The sequence below is a fragment of the Vicia villosa genome, unplaced genomic scaffold (assembly GCF_029867415.1).
Source record: "Vicia villosa cultivar HV-30 ecotype Madison, WI unplaced genomic scaffold, Vvil1.0 ctg.002629F_1_1, whole genome shotgun sequence".
NCBI lineage: Eukaryota > Viridiplantae > Streptophyta > Magnoliopsida > Fabales > Fabaceae > Vicia > Vicia villosa.
Window position 1 is genome coordinate 209239 of NW_026705989.1, and position 23281 is coordinate 232519.

The following is a 23281-nucleotide window of genomic DNA, read 5'->3' on the forward strand; positions in this document are numbered from 1 at the left end:
AATTGAGAATAATGTAGTACAAGTCCAAACATACTACCCTTAGGATTCGTGTTTCCTTGACAAACTTATAATTGAGGATCATTTTGTTAGTCAATGACTTGTTTTGCTTTGGTATATGCCATTAATTGAAGGGACATTACCAACCCCAAAGATATACATGTAGACTTCTGAGATTCCTTTTACAATTTTAGTATCAAACTTGATCATCCTACCTAACTTGTGTGATTCTCTAGAATAAGTTAAGTATATACATCATACATGTAACATGTGCATGTGACAACTGGTTTTTAATCCTACGTATTTTTAAAAAATCATCTTATTACTATTACTAGTTTAATCAGTGTTTTAAAAATCAGACCGGTCATTAAATAAATCAGTGAAGATATTTGGTCATTGGTTCATTGATTGAACTATTGAACACTGGTCAAACCGCATGACTAAATCGGATTAAACCGATCTCTATTGTAATATTATATATTTATTAAATCGGTACGAACCAGATGACTTAGTCTATAAAAAATATCACAACACCTACAAAATTTTATAATTTTAAAATATCATAATTTCACATGTTTATTTTTTATATTCAAATTCTAAATATAATCACCACTCACAATAAAATAATATAAAATATAAATTTAAATAAATTTTAAATCAAATCTAATTCAATAAGAGAAAAGTTGTTCCAAATAAGGTTTGAATAAAGTCTAATTATAATTTAATTATATTTTTTACTTAAAAAATCATGAAAACGATGTCGTTTTGTGCGAAAAAAGAGAATATCCATTTGAACCATCTGTTTTTTAAAATTGCCGGTTCATCGGTTTTTTCCAATTTTAACTGGTTTTGGTCAGTTCTCACCGGTTCAATAGCATATCTGATCCAACAATTAGACCAGATCGAAGATCTTTCTGATTCCCAGTCTGACCGGTCTGACCGATTCGATCAGGTTTTTAAAACATTCAACATAACATTCTTGTCTTACACGAGACTAATCATCCCCTCAATCACATGCATGGTAAAAAGATGACATGATATTGACGATTACTTTGGTTCAACTTCTTTTGTATGTATATTCTTATCATTTTCACATATATTAGTATTGAAAGAAAAATAGATAGTATATTTATTTAATGTATCCATGATGTAGGGACAATTTTTTGTGAAGATGTTATGATTAATGGCAGAGGTTAAAAATGATCCTTGTTGAACATTTTTGGTGAACAGTTGATAAAAATTTACTGTAATGATTATAAAATGGATCAAAATTTACTAGTACTTTTTATCTTCCATTAATGAACTCATGTTCTTTCTGCCGAATTGTACAAATGTTTCTTTCACCAATAATATTAATGAAAGTGTAATGTTTCTAGTAAGGACAATTTTTCTCCTATATCATCTTCACCAACACATGCTCCTTCTAGTTCTAGATTCTTCAACCTATCATAATTTTCTATTGCTGCTCTTTATTTCATCAACCTCTAACAAAGGATAAGAACTTGTTTCTTAACTGCATTAAATTTGTAAAAAAAATATTAAAAAAAATAAAAAAATAAAATGTTTGTTAATTTGTTTTGGACGGCAGAGAATGTGTTATCACTAGACAAAGGTTGACTTGGATAATCTCATTTTGTATTACCTGTCTAGAGAATAAGATGAATCAATTATACTTTAATTTATGTTGTATGTGAGTACTCATGTCACTTTTCATATCTTTTCACCAAAGGAAAATAAAGTAATATTCAACAAATAAAGTAATATTTCCTTCGCAAATCCTAACTCAAATGAAAAAAAGTTGATATTATTATATTACATGCCATCACTAAAATTTGAATCTCGATATAAGGATGGCAGGCAGACCCAAATCCGCGGAGTCCACCCCTACTCAAATCCGAGTCAACGGGTGAAAATTTGAGTTGATTGAGTTCAGGTGCAGATTTAGATAGTGTGAAACCCACACTCGAAATTCAAAACCACATTTACTTAGACCTGGAATTACATAAGTGTCCCTAAATATATATAAGTGTAACGAATTTGATGGAAAATTTTAGACTATAATTTAAATTTCAATGTTGATGAAAAATTGTAATGTTTGATGTTGGAAAGTTGTAGTAAAATTGATAGAAAATTGTAATGTTGTTGTTGAAAAGTTGTAGGAAAATTGATGAAAAATTTCAATCTTATTGTTGTATTCTATGTGTTTTGCCGCAGGTTTGAGTTCGGGTGAAAAAACCCGAGCCCAACGGATGTGGGCGTGAATGTTATTTTACTATCCAAATAGCTTTTGAGTTTAGATTCGAGTCGGATAATAATTTCGAATACATGTTTAGATAATGTGAAATCCACACCCGATCCTACACGTTTTCATCCCTACCTTAAATACTCACCATTACAATTATATCTATTAATATACGAAGTAGTTATTAATTATTACTACTTCATTTAGAAGAAAAAAAACACTAATATTTCCATCTAATGTTTCAAAATCATGATTAAACACTATTCAAAATTTATTACAATATGATTTATTTTATAGTGGTATTATCATAAAAATATTTATAGTTGACGTTTGAGAATAAAGACAAACTCTATTTATAATGTACAAAAAAAATCATATAACTTTTGGAGTACTTTGAACATGAAATCTACTAATTTAGAAAAAGATTAAAGCAGAGGAATATGGTAAACTATGATACATTTGTTTCCAACATTCTCCAAAGGTGAATTTCAATAAGGGAAACACGTTTTCAACTTATGAGACAGAAATACATAATTATTTATTCAATTTTTGGCAAAATATTATATATATATATATATATATATATATATATATATATATATATATATATATATATATATATATATTTATTTTGTTAATTATTTCAACGTGATTAGTGAAAAGATAGTTGAAAAATGAACAAACATAACCATTTCTCCCTTTATATATATTACAATGCTTCTGCATAGTTTCCTTACCAAATAAATACTCTCACATTTTTCTCTCTGACTCTGCTCTATATTATTCCAAATTTCAATCTCAACATTTACATTAAAGTGAAATTTTACAAGGAAAAGCAAAATGGGGTTGGAGACACTAGAAAAGACAAAACCAAAACATAGGAAAGGTTTATGGTCACCTGAAGAAGATCATAAACTCAGAAACTATATCCTTAAACATGGTCATGGCTGTTGGAGTTCTGTTCCTATTAAGTCAGGTTGGTTTTTTCTTTCATCTTCATGTTTGTAATTTTTCTTATGTACATGGTAAATGTGCATTATTCCCTAATCATATTTTTAAATACACCATTTTTATTTTAATTTTTTCTATACAGCGTGTGGATTATGTGATAAAAGTTTGATCATATTATCATAAACGAAAAAGTTTAAATTTTTTTAGTGACGGTTGTAAAATGTTTATGAGTATCTCTTTCTCGATTTAAATTTAATTTTTTTTTTTTACTAAATTTTGTAGGCTTGCAAAGGAATGGAAAAAGCTGCAGATTAAGGTGGATTAACTATCTAAGGCCAGGATTAAAGAGAGGAAAGTTCAGCAAACAAGAGGAGGAGACAATCCTGACCCTTCATCACATGTTAGGCAACAAGTAAGCTAGCATTATAGTTAATCTACTTTTAATTTTACATTTCTTTTCAATTTTTAATAGTTTCAGTTTTATGAAAAAGTTTAAAGTGAAAGAACTAGTTTTTGTAATTTTTGTCTAAAATATTGATATAAACTTGCAAGGAAAGATAAAAACAATGTTGTTAATTTAATGTAACTAGTTTGGTGGATAGTTTTATATATATATAATTCAATTTTATTTATATAGAATAAAGTGGTTCCAATTTAAAGGGAAAATAAAATAAAAAATTGATAGGTAAGTCAAACGAGGAATTGGCATGGTTGGCATGCTTTTCTGTATAATAATGGATGAACATTGGAAAACAATTGATTATACTATTCCTTAATTCTATATATTCAAACTAAAACTATTTCAAGATTTTGTATTCCTTTGGATAAATTCCAATATGTTATCACCGATCAAACATTTTCCAGTCAAATATAGTACAACTATTTTACTCCAATTTTTTTGCTACAAAGGGATCAAGATCTTCACCATTTTTTCTTAGGTTCACTTATTTTTTATACATTTCATTTCTTTTTTATACAAATACATTGCATTCTTAATTAGGTTAAATTTGATAAATAATTTACAGACTTAGATAATAATTTTTGATGAATGTCTACTTCAAAATTATCTTAAACTTTTTTTACCCAAATAACGAGACTATGACCTTATTGAAGTTTCAATCAATTTTTAAGTACTACTGTATAGTAGAAATTCCAAAACTATGCATTTAAAACTTTTTTTCTCTATACTATTTTTTCCCTTTTAAAATGAAGACTGTTAAGAAACTTCAATTACATTGTTTAGGTGGTCACAAATAGCACAACATTTACCAGGAAGAACAGACAATGAGATAAAAAACTATTGGCATTCATATTTGAAAAAAAGAGTGGCCAAAGCTAATGAAATGGAATCTCAAAAACAATTTCAATATGCTACCTCAAGTTCAGACACAATCAACTCCTCACACTCTCTTCAAAAACTTGCAACCCAAGATCCACACACTTACAACAACATCATCACCAAAGAGACTCAACAAAGCTCATTACCAAAGCTTTTATTCGCCGAATGGCTTTCACTTGATCATGTAAACGGTACGAACTCTTCAAATTCAGTTGAGTCTTTGGTCATGAGAAATGGATTTGATCAAAATAATTCAGGTTTTCAAGAAGCTGCAATGCATCATGATGTGTCGGAGTATCATAATAGTGTGATGTTCAATTCACAAGTTAAGTTTGCTAACCAAATGATGGGAAATGGGTTTGTTCATTGCATGCCTGAGGTTGATTTGAGTAACAATTTCAATTTAAGCAATGATGCAATGTATGTTTGAGGGGTTTGAGTTATGGATAATGAAAAGGATAAAAAGTTTAGAAGTTTAAAATTATGCTTCCTTGGTGATTTGTATTTACTATACTTCTCATAACAAATTCAATGATTTCTAGAGTTGTTTATGCATACACACATGTTATATGGCTTTTAGGTTAAGAAGTTAACAATCATGTGGTCTTGATATGTTTTTGTTGTAAATCATAAAGATTTGTGTGGAAATGATTTACAACTTCATTTCTCTTTTTATTTATTTAAATGTACATTTAGCATTGACCTCCGAGCAATTTGATTCTCATAAATTTGGACCGAATTAACCGATTTAATATCAGACTAATTACATAAACAATCAAATAATATGATCTTTTTTTTATAAGCAACAGTATATTCAATTCCGAGTACTAGGGGTACTCGAACCTGAATACAAACACCAACAATTCAACTATACATAGCTGTTACAAAAATTCCAACGGATATTTACTCCATTCGTAAAAATTACAAGGTAAACGATTGGCATCTATTTGAAGCCACCACCACGAATGCATTTTGATCTTAAAAACAGCTCGTCAACATCTACCACTTCCTCCTTAAAAACGACGTCGTTGCGAGAATTCCAAATACACCACATCGTTGTTAGCCAAATAACACATTGTCTATACCGCGCCGTCTTGTGCAACATTAAGTTATGGAAATTAAGAAAAAAACAACAGCAATTAACACCTGAACTGATCTCTATATCCGTCTCCTTCAATTCTAACCAAACGAATATCCTCCGCCATATGTCTCTAGCAATTGTGCAGTGAATAAAAAGATGATTACAGGATTCTGTTATACCATTACACATCACGCACCTGCAATTTTCCGGATTCTCTATGATGCCCCTCTGTTGTAACAGTTCCCGCGTCGGTAAACGCTCTTGCAATAATCTCCAGCCAAACACTTGAACCTTATGCGGCACTTTGGAATGCCACATGATACAAAACGGTTCCTTTAGCTGGTTCGATATGGTAGCATCCCCCGCCCCTGCTCCAGCTTTTTATAACAGGATTTTACCGAAAAAACGTTCCCGTTTTCAAGCGGCCAGACCACACGATCAACAATTATATTGTTTGGTGAAATACCAAGCAACATCGATTCCAACTCTGCAGCTTCTATTGACAATTCATTATAATTATGCAGCGTTACATAGTTCACCTTCCACTACCAGCCACCATCCCCCCACTCCCCACACTCACTAACAGTAACAAACTTGTTTAGAACCGTCGAGAACAAACCCGGAAAAGCATTGCACAATCTGACTGCTCCAATCCAATTTGAAAACCAAAAAAGAATTTTATTTCCATCGCCCAACCTCCACTTCAATAAGCTCGGAAAACCGCGAATTTCCAACACATCAAAATCATTAATTTTCAGTAAATCGCGCCACCATAGGGATTCCTTGTGCTTGTTTCTGTGGACAAACCCAGCCTCAAATCTTCTTCTGATATCCCCATATCTTTGTCTTACCAAGTTCTGCCATACCGCATTATCATCTTCAAAACATCGCCATATCCACTTATACATTAGGGCCTTATTGAATTGAACCACATTCTTGATCCCGAGCCCCCCGTCCTCCTTCGATCTACAAATTGATTCCCAGCTTATAAGCCTCAATCCACCCTTCTCAGCTGTTCCATTCCAAAGAAAATTCCTTTGGATACAAGTAATTTGATGCGAAATTTTTGACGGCATTTTAAAGAACGATAATTGGTAGATAGGAATGTTGGATATGAAAGCATTGATTAACGATATTCGCCCCTATACACAATAACCGTCCCTTCCATGCCGAAAGCCTTGACAACGTCTTAATTAACGGGTTCCAAAAATTTAGTCTCTTATGATTCCCTCCCACTGTCATACCTAGAAGTTTAAATGGAATGTTGTCAACACTGCAACACAAGAATTGAGCAGCAGCATTCATAAAACCTTTTTCAATTCCAACCCCAAATACTTTACTCTTAGCCATATTAATTCTCAATCCCGAAACCATTTCGAACCCTCGTAATACCGCCTTCAATGTCCATATGTTCTGCCACGTTGCCTCCCCCACGATGACGGTATTGTCCGCGAATTGTAGTAAGCTGAAACCCTCCGTATTATTCAGACAAAATTCTTTAAATAATTCTTTTTCAACCGCTTGATTCATAATTCTAGTTAACCCTTCCGCAGCAATCGCAAACAAGTATGGAGACAGAGGATCTCCCTGTCGTAATCCACGCGAAACACCAAAATTCGTCGTTGGACTACCATTCACTAAAACAGACGTGAAGTTCCTAAAAACGCTAGCTTCCAACCAACTCATCCATTTTGGGCCAAATCCTATCTTCCTCAATAAACCTCTTAAATTGTTCCAATCCACGCAATCGTATGCTTGCGCGAAATCCACATTAAATAAAAACACCCCTTCTTTTCTCTCCTCGCAAAATCAAGAATCTCGTTAGTAACCATTACCCCATCCAAGATCTGCCTACCAGGAATAAACCCCGTTTGGTTGGGCGAAATAATCTTGCCAATCACCCTACGCAATCGAGCAGCTAACAGTTTCGATATAATTTTGTATAAACACCCAATAAGACAGATTGGACGAAAATCACAAGCTCTTGAGGATTGTCCACCTTCGGTATCAAATCGATAAATGATGAAATCACAGCCTTAGGAAGCTTGGCATAAGAATGGAATTCCAAGATGAACTCAGTAATGTCATCCCCCACTATGTTCCAACATTTCTTTATGAATGCTAAGTTAAAACCGTCTGGACCTGGGCTTCTATCCCCATCACACTCGAAAACCACCTCCATAATTTCTTCCCTAGTGAATTCTTCCTCTAAACCCAATCTATCTTCATCTGACAGAGACTTGAATTCCAAATTATCCAAATTTGGCCTTTGCATCTTCTCCTCCGTAAATATTGACACAAAGTGATTCTTTATTTCCGTCTTCACATCTTCAACACCCTCAATTACACCGGACTCCGTTCTGATCATGACAATAGCATTACGACGGTTCCTAGCTTTCAACATAGTATGAAAATACCTGGAATTTCAGTCACCTTCACGAATCCATGACTGCCTAGATTTCTGCTTCAAGAAACTTTCCTTCAAGATTAAGTTTGACCATATAGATTCAGCCGCATCTTTTCTCTTCTCCTGCAGCTCCGGCCCTCCCAACCCCCTAGACGACATCATATCACTTTCCAATTCGTTCAGCATGTCCACACCCTCATCAATCTTCAGATCCACCCAGCCATCAACGTTTCAATTCCACCATTTCAGCTTCTCTTTTAGTAGTTTAAATTTCCCCTTTAAGGCAAATAACTTTTCCCCTGCCCAACATAAGACTCCCAAACAGATTTGACAAAATCAAGAAAGTCTTTATGGTCAAACCAGCAATTATACGCTTTGAAAGGTTTCGGGCCCCAGTTCAGGTTACACGCCTTGATCCAGATCGGTCGATGATCTGATATATCCCTGTTTCCAGAACATTGCACTACAATCTTCCAAGCTTGAATGATCCCATCAGAAAGAAGAAATCTATCTAATCTGCTACTTGCCGACCCTGAAGCGTTTATCCAAGTATGAATACACCCTATAACCGGAACATCCACCAAATCCATCATGTCTATGAATGAATTAAAATCCTCCATTTCTCCTTATTTGAACCCCAGCCTCCTCCCTCTTCTCTCCTCCTTTGACTTCACTGCATTAAAATCACCACCCACCACCCATTCCCCCACTCTGAGACTGTTCTTTAGCTTCAACAGTTCTGCCCATAGCTCACGTTTTCCAGCAGAGAAACAAGAAGAATATATATTAACAAAAAAACAGATTACACCATTCCACATTGCTTTCATCCCCAAAAAACCTTTTCCTCTGAAGGAGAAAATCGGCTGAACAATACCCTTCTTCCAGATTGTTATTATTCCACCAGAGCGTCCCTCCACACCAATGGCTGACCATTCACAATCCACTGAGCCCCATAAAGTTGTAATGAGTTCGACATTCACCTGCGTAACCTTCGACTCTTGGATAAAACACATATTCACATTACCTTGTTGCAAAAAATTTTGAATTCGCCATTTTTTTGCAGAATTCCCACACCCTCTAATATTATAAGATACAATATTCATGAGGAAACCAGTTGCATCTCCACCCCATTTTTATCAGCAGCGCGATCCCTTGCTTCCAGACTACGAACAATTCCTTCATAGACTTCGTCATCCTCCTCTCCCTCAACGCCCAGCTCTTTAATCGACTTCCATATCTTTGATGGTAAATTCCTTTCCATTTCATTCCAAATCGAGAATTCCCATGTTGAATATCTGAATCATTGGTAGAATCGCAACATAGAACAGACCCACCAGAATAATTAGATGAAGAATTTTCAAAAAGCCCCAATTTTAAGATGGGTTAGAATGTTTTTTCAGAGAGCCCAAAATTGATTCAAGGGATTTTTTCTTCCTGGGCCGAACCACATATGAGGATCCCACTTGGCCCAATAACCCTTGATCCACAGGGTATGTTGAAGATACATAGCTTAGGACTGTTTTTATGTGTTAACAGATAGTTAACACTGTTAAGTCTTAGTTAGTAGAGTTGGTTAACCGTTATGTTTACTAACGGAACCATGTGTATAAAAGCTATGATGTAGTTCCTTGTTTGGCTAATAATGAAATTCTGAATGATTAAACACCTTTACTCTTTCATAGCTTATTCCTTTTATCATCTTCTTCACTGAGTGAAGTATGGAGCAAAAGCTCAACTTCTAACATGGTATCATTCGCCTGATTCGTTCTTCCGCGCTTCTTCTCCTTCTGCAGATCCGTTTCTTGATTCGTTCTGGTGCTCGATTAACCAATCTTGAAGATTCATCAATGGCGTCTGATGGTTCTCCCGATTCGACAATCAAATCGCAAGAGTTCTCAACAGGTGGCGTTGGATCCAAATCCACTACTCCGTTTGGTCCGAAACTCTCCATTAAGCTTCAAGATAACAACTATTTGTTGTGGAATCAACAAGTGGAGGGAGTGATTCTCTCTCAGAAAATGCACAAACTTGTGGTGAATCCAGTGATTCTGCTGAAGTTCAAGACACCTCAAGATCGAGTTACAGGTACAATGTCTGAAGAATACGAAAACTGGATTGTGCAAGATCAAGCCGTTTTCATCTGGTTATTATCCACAATTTCTGAATCTGTCTTACCAAGAGTTCTTGCGTGTAAGCATGCCTTTGAAGTTTGGGACAAGATTCATCAACATTTCAATGCTCAGATGAAAGATAGGGTTCGTCAGCTACGTGTGGAGCTCAAATCCACCAAGAAAGGGACAAAATCAGTCACTGAGTATGTGCTGCGAATCAAAGCCATTGCCAATTCTCTTCTCGCAGTAGGTGATTCAATCACTGAGCAAGATCAAGTTGACTCTATCTTACAGGGACTTCCAGAGGAATATAATCCCTTCGTAATGCAAATGTATGGTTATCCTACACCTCCTACACTGTGTGATGTAGAAGCCCTATTGTATGTGCAAGAAGCACAGTTGGACAAGTTTCGTGAGGAGCTCGCAGCGTCAACCATAGCAGCCAATGTAGCTCACATGACTCATGAAACACATGGCTCCAGAGGAGCATATTCCGGCAACAGGGGTAGAGGAAGGTTTCAACGCAGCCGTGACCGTGGGCGTGGCAGAGTTTCTACGGGAAACAGACCTACGTGTCAGCTGTGTGGCAAATATGGTCATGAAGCCTCCACATGCTGGCACAGGTTTGATGAGAACTATGTCCCTACCAGTGCAAATAATGGTGTGGTGGCAAACTCTACTCAGACTGCAACTAAGCAAGAAGCACAGTCCAATGCTTCCACAAATACTCAGGCTGTGGCAATGATGGCCACCACAGGGCACTCGACTGGGTATACTGCAGAGTATAATCTACCCTCAGAATTAGAATCTCAAGCCTGGTTTGCAGACTCAGGTGCATCTCATCACCTAACTCCTTTCTCTCATCTGTTGTATAATAGGAAGCCGTATTCTGGTAATAGTAGGGTATTTGTGGGCAATGGTCAGACTATCACCATAGCATCAGTAGGTTCCACACACTTACAATCCACCTTGCACCCTGCACATAAGTTAATCCTCAATAATGTTCTTCATGTCCCTTCTATCACTAGAAATTTGTTGTCTGTATCAAAATTTGCTAAGGATAACAATGTCAAGTTTGAATTCCTACCTAATAAATGTCATATTATCTCTCAGGCTTCTAGGCATATCCTTGCTGAAGGAATTCTTGATGCAAGTGGCCTCTACTACTTTCCTCAGCTGCATTTGGAGCAACAAAAGCATTCGAGTTTACATAGCAACCTGAACCATAAATCTGGTATTCATAGTTATGTTGTTTCTCATTCTGATGACAATAGAGTAGATGTGAATAATACTAGGACTCTATGGCATTATAGGCTTGGCCATGCCAACTTTAATTCTGTTGCTACTATACTCAAACTTTGTAATATTCCTTCATCAAATAAAAATAGTCATTTCTTTTGCTCTGCGTGTCAACTTGGTAAAGCACATAGGATACATGCTCCTCTTACTAATACTGTCTATCACAAGCCTTTTGATATGATTTATACAGACCTATGGGGTCCTTCCCCATGTTCTTCCAGCTCAGGTTTCAAATATTACATAGCTTTTGTAGATGGGCACACTAGATACACTTGGATTTACTTGTTGAAACAAAAGTCAGATGCTTTGCAAGCATTTAGACTGTTCCATGTTTTTGTTCAAACACAGTTTTCCACCAAGGTCAAAGCTGTTCAGTCTGATTTTGGAGGTGAGTTCAGACCTCTCACCAAGTTCCTAGCAGAGTTAGGGATATCTCATAGACTCACTTGCCCCCATACTTCACATCAAAATGGCTCAGTTGAAAGAAAACACAGACAGATAGTTGAAATGGGGCTCACTTTACTTGCTCATGCCTCTCTACCTGAGTCATATTGGGACTATAGTTTTACTACTGCTGTTCATATCATAAACAGGTTGCCGTCAGCATCTCTCACCCATGCCAACTCACCCTACCATGCCCTTTATGCCAAAGACCTTGATTATACTACCATGAAAATATTTGGATGCTCTTGTTACCCTTTACTGAGACCATACAATAAACACAAGTTGCAGTTTAGGAGCCAAGAGTGTGTCTACCTTGGAGTATCACCTCAACACAAAGGATTTAGGTGTCTAAGTAGGGATGGGAGGATTTACATATCCAAAGATGTTACTTTTAATGAGCTCATTTTTCCCTTTCCCAAACTATTTCCCAAAGATTCTACCTCAAATAAAGGGACTGACAATCGAGTCTGTCCACCTACCAGTCTACCTATGCCTCACCTTTCCTCCCTTGTTCCTTCACTGTCTACTCCTGCAACTCTTCCCTTAGTCTCTAATGAAGTGGTCCCTACAACTGACCCTGTCTTGGTTCCAAATATCTCAGAGGCTCATGCCACAAATATGTTAGATAATACCCTTGATCACAGTCCCCAAAGCTCTGCTCACTCTTCTCTGCCAGCTCAAAAGTCTGCCATACCTCAGACTCTTTCCACACACAGTCCTCAAAACTCTAAGCCTAGTATAGCTGGAACACTTCAATGTTCAGAGAACCTTATTTCTCCCTCCTCTGAGTCTACTCAGCTACATCATTTCAGGCCTAGTAATAATACTACCCGTGAACCCAACACTTCAGGACATAGCCCTATTCCTTCTAATGTCCATCAGGTTGTGTCACCATCTGAAACTAACTTACAGGACTTATCTCTAATTTCACCTAACCTCACATTTGATGTTGATACTACTCAGTCCTCTATGTCTCCTTCCATAGGCACTAATGTTTCTCCTCCTCACCTTCTACACAATTCTCACCCTATGATGACAAGAGCTAAGACTGGCCATTCAAAACCCAAAGTATTTTTGGCTCACTCTGAAACTGAACCCACTAGCATTAAACAAGCTTTATCTAAACCAGAGTGGGTTAAAGCTATGACAGATGAATACAATGCTCTTATGGCTAATCAAACTTGGTCTCTGACAACTCTTCCTCATGATAGACAGGCAGTTGGGTGTAAGTGGGTATTTAAGATCAAAGAAAATCCAGATGGGAGTATAAGCAAATATAAGGCCAGACTTGTGGCCAAAGGCTTTCACCAAGAGCAGGGATTTGATTACACTGAGACCTTTTCTCCAGTTGTGAAGCCTGCCACTATTAGAGTTATACTCACTCTAGCTATCACACACAAGTGGGACATCCAACAAATAGATGTTAATAATGCCTTCCTCAATGGCACTCTTCAAGATGAAGTTTATATGACTTAGCCACCTAGCTTTGTAAATTCAGACAAGTCCCTAGTGTGTAAACTACACAAAGCCATTTATGGGCTCAAGCAAGAGTAAAGGTGTTTAATCATTCAGAATTTCATTATTAGCCAAACAAGGAACTACATCATAGCTTTTATACACATGGTTCCGTTAGTAAACATAACGGTTAACCAACTCTACTAACTAAGACTTAACAGTGTTAACTATCTGTTAACACATAAAAACAGTCCTAAGCTATGTATCTTCAACAGCCCCCCTCAAACTGAAGATTGGGGAGTGAAGCTCACAACCTTTAGTTTGTCTCGCAAGTTCTGAAAGGCAGCTGTTCCGAGAGGCTTTGTTAAGGTATCTGCAATTTGAAGAGCAGCTGGGATATGCTTGATTAACATCTTACCTGCCACAACACGTTCGCGAACAAAATGTATATCCAACTCTATATGTTTTGTGCGAGCATGTAAAACCGGATTGTGCGATAACATGACTGCACTTAAGTTATCACACAGGAGAATAGGTGTATGGAATGGAATACCCAACTCAGACAGTAATGATTCAAGCCAGAGTAGTTCTGAGGTTGAATGTGCGAGAGCACGATACTCAGCTTCCGTGCTTGAGCGTGCTACAAGCGACTGCTTCTTGGAGCTCCATGAAATTAGGTTAGGACCAAAATATAAGCAAGATCCTGATGTAGACCTTCGATCATCTGGGTCACTCGCCCAGTCAGAGTCACTATAGGCTCGCAGAGAGTACTTAGAGGTAGAGAGAGATGGAGATAACCTGAAGCCCATTTTGGCCGTGCCACTTAGATATCGCAGCAATCGCCTAACAGCACTCCAGTGAGATTCCAAGGGGCATGACATATACTGACAGGCTTTATTCACACTAAATGATATATCTGGCCTAGTGAGAGTTACATATTGCAGTGCACCCACCACTGACCTATACAGATGAGGATCAGAGAAACAGTCCTTACCATGTTTGCTCAGCTTGCAATTACTCAACATGGGAGTGGGTACCCCATTAGCATTGGACATCTTGGCTCTTGCAAGAAGGTCCTGAATATACTTGGACTGATTCAGAAATAAGGAGCCATCTTTGCAAAACTTCACTTCAATACCAAGGAAGTAGCTAGGTCTTCCCAACCTCTTGAGAGGAAAACTATTGTGCAGATTAGTTATCACAGTTTGAATGAGTTTGGTACTAGAGCCTGTTAACAAAATATCATCAACATACACAAGTGCATACATAGTAGTGCCCATTTTGAGTAGACAAATAAAGAAGTATCACACTTGGAAGCTGTAAAGCCAAACTGCAGAAGAGCATGTGTCAGTTTCTCATACCAGGCCCTAGGGGCTTGCTTGAGCCCATAAATGGCTTTGTGTAGTTTACACACTAGGGACTTGCCCAGGCCTCCAGAGAAACCGGATTCAGTGGAGGCGGATGTTGAGGGTTCCAAGGACGGCGGACTGAAAGCTACTAAACAGTCTAAAAAGGTGGCAGGAGGCGTGATTTTGGTGGAGGATATGGGGAAGATTGCTTGTGATGATGTTGACAATTTGGGGTCAACATTTAATGCTGAAGTTGACAAAAGTACAAAAGGAAAAAGGTTAGAGTGTGGGTCAAAAGATGCGGGCCATGGTGCTATTGTTTGTCCAGATAATTCGGGGGGCATGTGAACCAAAGTAGGGTGGGCCTTACGGTAGTGGACTCTGATCCAATTTCTTCATCCCCTCCTTAGAACTGATTAATGGTTTCTTAGGGTTTGCCAACACATGAGCATAAGATCGATCCTCGTGTATTCTACTTCCACTGTTAATATTTACCCCCCCTTGAATCTACTAGCATCCCTGAACCTCTCCTCAGTCACTCTCTGATTAGCAAATCCCATCTTGCCATTTACATTCTTCCCTCGTTGAAACTTTGGCACGTTTGCATGAAGTTTCTTACCTTTGATCATGATATTATCCAGCTTGATCCCTAACATATGCTCATCTCCCACCTTCCGAAATCTCACGAAACCAAATCGCTTCCCGTACTTGTCTCTCCTTAGTGGTATCACTACTTCAACCACCAAACCAAACTCCTTAAAGATATCAAACATCTCCCTGGCTCCATATGCATCTGGAAAAGCCGAAAAGAAGAACGAAGAGATCACCTCTTCTCTTAGGGCACCTTTACCTTTCTTTGAATCCCATCTTACTTCCATATTTGTGTGTCTCTTCCCCTTATTGTAACTTATTTTCTGCCACCCACCACCGTCGTCAGCTCCGCCGCCATTCTCTCCCACCACACTCTCTCTCCCGTCTCTCATAGAATATGACTAGATTAAAGATAAGTAGGTTTAATCATTTGAACCGAACAAATCAATTTTAAAATTATGCTAATTTCATTCAAATGAAATGTCTCACTTTCAAGCTAGACAATGGAAATTTCGTACAGATTTGAAAAGTTTCAAACAATTACTTTTAATAGGATCCAACAATTTTTGTCTTTCTCTTTCTCTGTTATTCCTGGTTTATTATTATGTGCTTGGGGAGGGACTTCAGTGAGCCACTATGTAATGAATGATTCACGTCCAAGTTTTCCATAAGTCCATTAGGATTAATAGTGATGAGTCACTACTATTTAGAAGGATCTAGATGGTGATTAATTAATGGATTGCAATGTTATAAATAGGTGTTTAATGAATGTAATAGATTATCAAATGAAATGAATAGAAAAGTTAATTTTAGATTTGTTAGCTTCTTTTAGTGTAGTTTCTCCCTATTTATCTTAGCTCAAAGTTATGTTCATAACAAATTATTCATTACACAGTATATATTATTATTTTTTTCTAAAATCAAAGTTGTAACTAGTGGGCCACGAAGTCCTTCTACTATATATCGAAGTTTCATCCTATGGAGTAATTAAACCATCATTATCAATCAGCCTCAAATAACATAGTCGTTTGTGAGTACTAAGCTAGCCCATACTAGAACAATAGAAGTAATCAAAACAATCATAATTGGTGTCCATTTCATAGCAATCACCTGTGCTCCAAAACAATAATCCATAATTAATTAATTGAATTAAGAGTACGAAAGTTTAGTTATATTTTTTATTGTTTTATAATCAAAAGTATAACACAATACCTCAAGGCGTGGTGAACACCATATTGAGGATGCAGGTTCAGGACTAACTTGTAACCCTCTTATTCTTTCTGTAAATAAAAGATATTACCATGTGACTACAGAAATTGCATAACTTGTTTTACATATTTTTTTTCCATGTAAACTTCTTGGTGCAAATAATCAGTTTTTAGGAGGGTGAGAAAACTTACCTGAATTTCTTCTCCTTTCTAAAATGTGGGACATTTCTTCTGTAACAATTTCTAAATCTTGCTTCCTTTTGAGATTAAGTTTTGATAAGTTAGCCTGAGTTCTTGTATCAATGTATTGTCTACTAAACTTTGCAATTATACCATCTGAAAATAAAACTGTGATTTTTCTTTTTGGCAAGGAAATATGGTAGAATAAACAAAAATTTAACAAGTGTTAGATCTCCAATAACTACTAGAAAAATTGAATATAGAGACGGGGCAAATTTGTCTACAAAACATTAAAAATCCGTCATTGATCATTTTAGAGACAAAATTTGAGACGGATCAACACACATGTTGCTGCAGAATTCTTCTCGAAGTGTTCAGATATGAAAATGTTGTTCTTTCTAAGTAGAGATGGATATATTCCGTCAGAAGTATTGTAGTTTCGTCCTAAATATCTTATATGATAACTTTCTAAATCTGTCATTGTTATAGACGAATTTGACCATCTCTAAATCGTATAATTCTAATGATCTGTCTCAAACTCATACAATTCGGTCTCTATATGGACAAAACACTTAACCTTATCCGTCTCAAAACTCCATCTCTAGTAACATATTATTCTTTATTTGAAAAATACATTAATTTTTTAAATTATTTTTTAATATCCTTTACTAAAAAGTGTTAAAAAAATAAAATTTCATTTATTATTATTTTAAATATTAATATTCTTTCTAGTCCTTATTATAAAAAAAAAAAATCATTTTTTAAATACATTAAATATTTCATAAATAGAAAAAGTAATTTATTTTTCCTATAATAAAGACTAGAGGACAAGAGGAAGTATTTGTTAATTAATTGCTATATACAATTAATACATAGAAGTATTAGTATATCATATTAATGGTTCAAGGGAATTACCTAATTTGACAAAACTGTATGGTCTTGTGATTTTGCCTATGAGGGTTTTATCAAACTTCTCAAACTCTTTTTGTATGTCTTGTAAGTAATGAAATGCTAGCTTTCTTGGGTATGCCAACTCACACAAAACAATATAAACAACTCCATTTTCTACCAAGAAACTTAATAATAAAACAGCATTACCATAATTAACCAAATTATGTTGAATTTAAAGAAGTTAGAGATAGAAAAAAAAAAGCTTCAATATTAAATTAAACACTGGTTAATGGGTGATTAACTATTTAGGTAAAATATCACTTTTCATATTTCTAATTAAAAAACCATCAAACTATATTGTGATAATGGGCATTTAATTAAATAGTATGAATTATAAACTTTTTTTGAACAAGCATGGCAACGGTTTTAGCAATAAGTAGGGAATGAAGAAATTAAAAGCACAGAAAAGAAAAATAGAAAAATAATAATAAGGATACTTGAAGCAGTAATGGTCAATGAGAATGGTCATCATGGAATATGACAAGGCTCCTTTTGAAATTTCTTGGAGTATAAACTCAGCTTGTTGCTTGTAAAATGAAAGATAGGGATTTTCTTCATTCACATATCTTAGTCCTTGTGCTAGAGGTAATCCATCGCTTGCCCTTGCAACTATTGTTATCTTAACCATTATCTATGAATAGCTCAAATGAATGATTTGGTTCTCCTTTCTAAATTTGACTTAAGCTATATAGATGGACTTTTTTGTGTGATTATGAGGGTTACTTTAGAGGATACGTATGAGGAAGGAATGACTTATGAGAGAGGAAACTTGGAAAATAATAAGTTATTCTTAATGTGTCTATAAAGGAACATTTTGAGAATAGAAAAGATAATTGGATTGTCGTGTGATTTTAAATTGTAATTCGTAACCGTAATTGTAGTTGTATTATTGTTGACGCGGCAACCGTATATACAGTGTAATTTGAAATCATATATTTTTTTAAATTATAAATCATATCAGACAACTTTGTCAAAAAATTTTCTGATATTTATGTCAAAATTTATACCTTAAAACTCAACTTATTTTTCAAAAACTTAACAATATGTGTTTTCTAATTGAGTATTTCAAATTCTTCTAATCATAATTTACATAATTGTAATGACCCGCATTGCGCATTACAACAATCATAAAATAAAAGTTTATACTGTGGGTGATGACAGAGTTTGATCTTTTACTTTAATAGTTTTATTTTTTTACATTAAAAAGTAAATTACAAAAGTTGAAGGAAGATTCGATCCCATAATCTCAATCTCTAAGACAAAAAAATTGTCATAATATTGAACAAATAATATATAATACACCTTAATATTGAAGGCCATGTGCACTGGGTATGCTGAGGATGGTCCTTGCTTATTGTACATTTTCTAACCATAGCTCTATTTAATTAAGTCTTTTACAAGGTTATGAATGAATGGATTTTGGGTTTGAAAAATGACATTATACACCAAATCATACACCTACACTTAAAACACTAAAACACTGTTTACAAATACGTGAACAATATTTTTTACTTTAATTTAAGTTTTTGATATATTTTTCAATTTTTTAATAAAATTACTTTGGTTAATAAAGTATCAAAACTTGATTAATACAATTTAGAATTTAGTTAATATTATTCTGACATAAAAAAATAGTTTTAAGTTATAAAGTAAATTTGGTTAACTGAGTGTTATAAATTGGTTAATATAGTTTATAGTTTGGTTATCAAGTGTTCTAATATCAAATATTAAATCTTACGTAGTAAATCGACTTTGATTAATACTATGTATAAAATTGGTTAATATAGTTTATAACTTGGTTAATGAGTTCTCAAACATAAAAAAATTAAATAGTAAAATAAAGTTGGTTGATTAAATGTAAAAGTTGATTAATACATTTATAAATAAGTGTCAGAACATGATTAATAGTATGTATTTTATTGGTTAATGTAGTCGTGAAAGTGGTTAATGAATTATAAGTAAAATAAGTGGTTAATGACGTACATTTTTATGGTTAATACAATTATGAAGTTGGTTAATGACACAATCTTATATATTTATGTTATAAAATAATTAATTTTAAAAATAATTTTTTTTTAAAAATAATATTATTTTATTAAAAACACTATTCACCGTATAAAATACGGTGAACAGTGTATACGGTGTAGGCATTTGGTGTAAGATTGAGTGTACACATAGCATTGCTGGTGTAAGAAATGATATCTATACACCAAATCATACACCTACACCTAAAACACTCTTCACAAATACGTGAACATTGTTTTTTTATAATTATTTTAAGTTTTTGATATATTTTTCAATTTTTTTAAAATTACTTTAGTTAATAAAGTATGAAAACTTGATTAATACAATTTAGAGTTTGGTTAATATATATTATGACATAAAAAAAATAGTTTTAAGTTATAAAGTAAAGTTGGTAATTGAGTGTTATAAATTGGTTAATATAGTTCATAGTTTGGTTATCGAGTGTTCTGTTATCAAATATTAAATCTTACGTGTAAATCAACTTTGGTTAATATTATGTATAAAATTGGTTAATACAATTCATAACTTGGTTAATGAGTTCTCAAATATAAATAAAATTAAATAGTAAAATAAAGTTAGTTAATTAAATATAAAAGTTTGTTAATACATTTATAATTAAGTATCAGAACATGGTTAATAATATGTATTTTATTGGTTAATGTAGTCGTGAAAGTGGTTAATGAGTTATAAGTAAAGTAAGTGGTTAATGACGTATATTTTTATGGTTAATACAATTGTGAAGTTGGTTAATGACACAATCTTATATATTTGTGTTATAAAATAAATTTCAAAAATAAAAAATTCTTAAAAATAATATTATTTTATTAAAAAATACCGTTCATCGTATAAATATGGTGAACACTGTATACGGTGTAGGTATTTGGTGTAAGATTGAGTGTACACATAGCATTGCTGGTGTAAGAAATGATATCTATACACAAAATCATACACCTATACCTAAAACACTGTTCACAAATACGTGAATAATATTTTTTTTTATTATTTTAAGTTTTTGATATATTTTTCAATTTTTTTTTTAAATTTCTTTAGTTAATAAAGTATCAAAACTTGATTAGTACAGTTTAGAGTTTGGTTAATATATATTATTACATAAAAAAATAGTTTTAAGTTATAATGTAAAGTTGGTTAATTGAGTTTTATAAATTGGTTAATATAGTTCATAGTTTGGTTATCGAGTGTTCTGATATTAAATATTAAATCTTGCGTAGTAAATCAACTTTGGTTAATATTATGTATAAAATTGGTTAATACAGTTCCTAACTTGGTTAATGAGTTCTCAAACATAACAAAATTAAATATTAAAATAAAGTTGGTTAATTAAATGTAAAAGTTGGTTAATACATTTATAATTTAGTGTCAGAACATGGTTAATAGTATATATTTTATTGGTTAATGTAGTAGTGAAATTGGTTAATGAGTTATAACTAAAATAAGTGGTTAATGACGTACATTTTTGTGGTTAATATAATTGTGAAGTTGGTTAATGACAAAATCTTATATTTGTGTTATAAAATAAATTTTAAAAATAAATATTTTTTAAATTTGTTTTTTTAATAAAAAACACTGTTTACCGTATAAATATGATGAATAGTGTATACGGTGTAGATATTTGGTGTAAGATTGAGTGTACACATAGCATTGCTGTAGTAATAAACATAGTAAAAGAAGAAAAAAGAGTTAATAGCAAATAAAAATAAAAAAAGTAAAATAAAAAAAAAGATTAATGAATTTAAAGAGATAATTTTATATTAAAAATTATTTTTAACTTTAACAATAATTCAATTTGAAGGCAATATTTTAATTTTGAATTAAAGTTAAAATTAACATTAAAAGTTAATATAAAATCATGGTGATCGTACATATTTCTTTTTATAGATTTTTGAATAAGAAATAAAGCTATGAAATTAAAATGATGACAATGGAACTTTAAACCTAAAATTGGAATGGACTCGAAATGCTGACTTTTAGGTTGGGCTGCTTCGAATTATCTTGCAAATCTTGACATTCTTGATTAATCAGTCCTTGTCCTACACAATAAAATAGAAACAAGACATATTTTTGCAATTTGTATTTAAGGGTTAGTAAACATAAAGCATAATCTGATGAAATGCAATAATGCAGATGATACGTATGAGGAAGGAATGACTTATGAGAGAGGGAACTTGAAAAATAATAAGTTATTCCTAATGTGTCTATAAATGAACATTTTGAGAATAGAAAAGATAATTGGATTGTCGTGTGATTTTAAATTGCAAATCAAAACTGCAATTGCAGTTGTACTAGTGTTGACGCGACAACCGTATTGGACCGTATTTGTAGTGTAATTTGAAATCATATATTCTTTTAATAGTTTATTTTTTTACATTAAGAATTAAATTACAAAAGTTGAAGGTAGATTCAATCCCACGATCTCAATCTCAAAAAAAAAATTGTCAATAAGTTGTATAGTCTAATATTTAACAAATAATATATAATGCCCCTAAATGTTGAAGGCCATGTGCTGGAGAATGGGTCCTCTTCTGTTTTCCCAATTCAGCCGTCTCTCCTTTTTACAATCTATTGGTTGGTAAATCTACATAGAAAAACAAGGTTCATCTCCTTTTTATGGGGTGAAGCTGTTTCGACTATTATTTATATTCTGAGCAGGTGCCTTGCCAAGAAGTTGAAGAATAAGGTTCTTGAAGAAGCGCGGAGTAGTAAAAGACCACCAGTGAGTCATCTGAAGATGTTTGGCTCTATGTGTTTCAAGCATGTTCCTGATGCAAGAAGAAGGAAGCTTGATGACAAGAGTGAACCTATGATTCTAGTAGGATATCATAAGACTGATGCATACAAGCTATTCAATCCAGTTAATGTGAAGATTGTGTTGAGTCGAGATATTGTGATTGATGAAAATTCCGCCTGAGATTGGAATTCGAGTAATTCAATTAACAAGCCATTGATGAGCTCTAACTTCAACGAGGAAACTGCTGAAGTCGAAATTGGTGAAACTCAAGTTGAAGTCGAAGTAGTTACTGACAGTCTCAATAAAGTCAAATTCGAAGAGGTTGTGGCTGAATCAAGTCAGAGACCTCAAGGAACTAGAGTTCGTCCCACTAGACTTCAAGATTTTAAGGTGGTTGGTGATGATGAAGTCACACCAGATAGAGAATTAGTTCATTTTGCTTTACTTGCAGGTGCTGAACCAATCAACTATAGCAAAGCTTTAAAGAGTCAACAGTGGAAGTTAGCTCTGGTCGAAAAGTTACAAGCAATCGAAAGAAACAACACATGAGTTAGTCGAATTTCCAACACATACAAAAGTTATCAAAGTAAAGTGGGTGTTCAAGGTGAAATACAATGTTGATGGGTCGATAGCAAGACATAAAGCAAGATTAGTAGTTCGAGGATTTCTTCCAAGAGAAGGACTCGACTACTCTGATGTATTTGCTCCAGTAGCAAGATTGGAGACTGTTCGACTAGTGGTAGCATTGGCATGCAGCCAAGACTGATCTACATTTCATTTAGATGTGAAATAAGCATTTCTGAATGGTCCTTTAAACGACGAGGTCTATGTCACACAACCTCCAGGGTTCGTGATTCAGAAGGAAGCGGGTAAAGTATATAAGTTGCACAAAGCGCTCTATGAAC

At 34.1% G+C, this 23281-nt stretch overlaps 3 protein-coding genes across 3 annotated transcripts; 1 reads left to right on the top strand and 2 right to left on the bottom strand.

Annotated features, from left to right (window-relative positions):
- Positions 1–2992: 2992 nt before the first annotated feature.
- Positions 2993–5256, top strand: LOC131639428 (transcription factor LAF1-like). The gene is made up of 3 exons (XM_058909926.1): positions 2993–3215; positions 3473–3602; positions 4434–5256. Exons 1-3 carry the CDS (start codon positions 3080–3082, stop codon positions 4957–4959), a joined length of 792 nt encoding a protein of 263 aa, XP_058765909.1. The 5' UTR covers positions 2993–3079; the 3' UTR covers positions 4960–5256.
- Positions 5257–7528: 2272 nt separating this feature from the next.
- On the bottom strand, positions 7529–8014 carry LOC131639420 (uncharacterized). Its single transcript, XM_058909919.1, has one exon. The coding sequence runs from the start codon at positions 8012–8014 to the stop codon at positions 7529–7531; it is 486 nt and encodes a 161-aa protein (XP_058765902.1).
- An 8157-nt stretch (positions 8015–16171) lies between these two features.
- On the bottom strand, positions 16172–18243 carry LOC131639430 (25.3 kDa vesicle transport protein SEC22-1-like). The gene is made up of 5 exons (XM_058909928.1): positions 18043–18243; positions 17570–17730; positions 16667–16810; positions 16479–16546; positions 16172–16376 (listed from the first exon to the last, which is right to left on the bottom strand). The coding sequence occupies exons 1-5, from the start codon at positions 18231–18233 to the stop codon at positions 16278–16280; spliced, it is 663 nt and encodes a 220-aa protein (XP_058765911.1). The 5' UTR covers positions 18234–18243; the 3' UTR covers positions 16172–16277.
- Positions 18244–23281: the final 5038 nt, after the last annotated feature.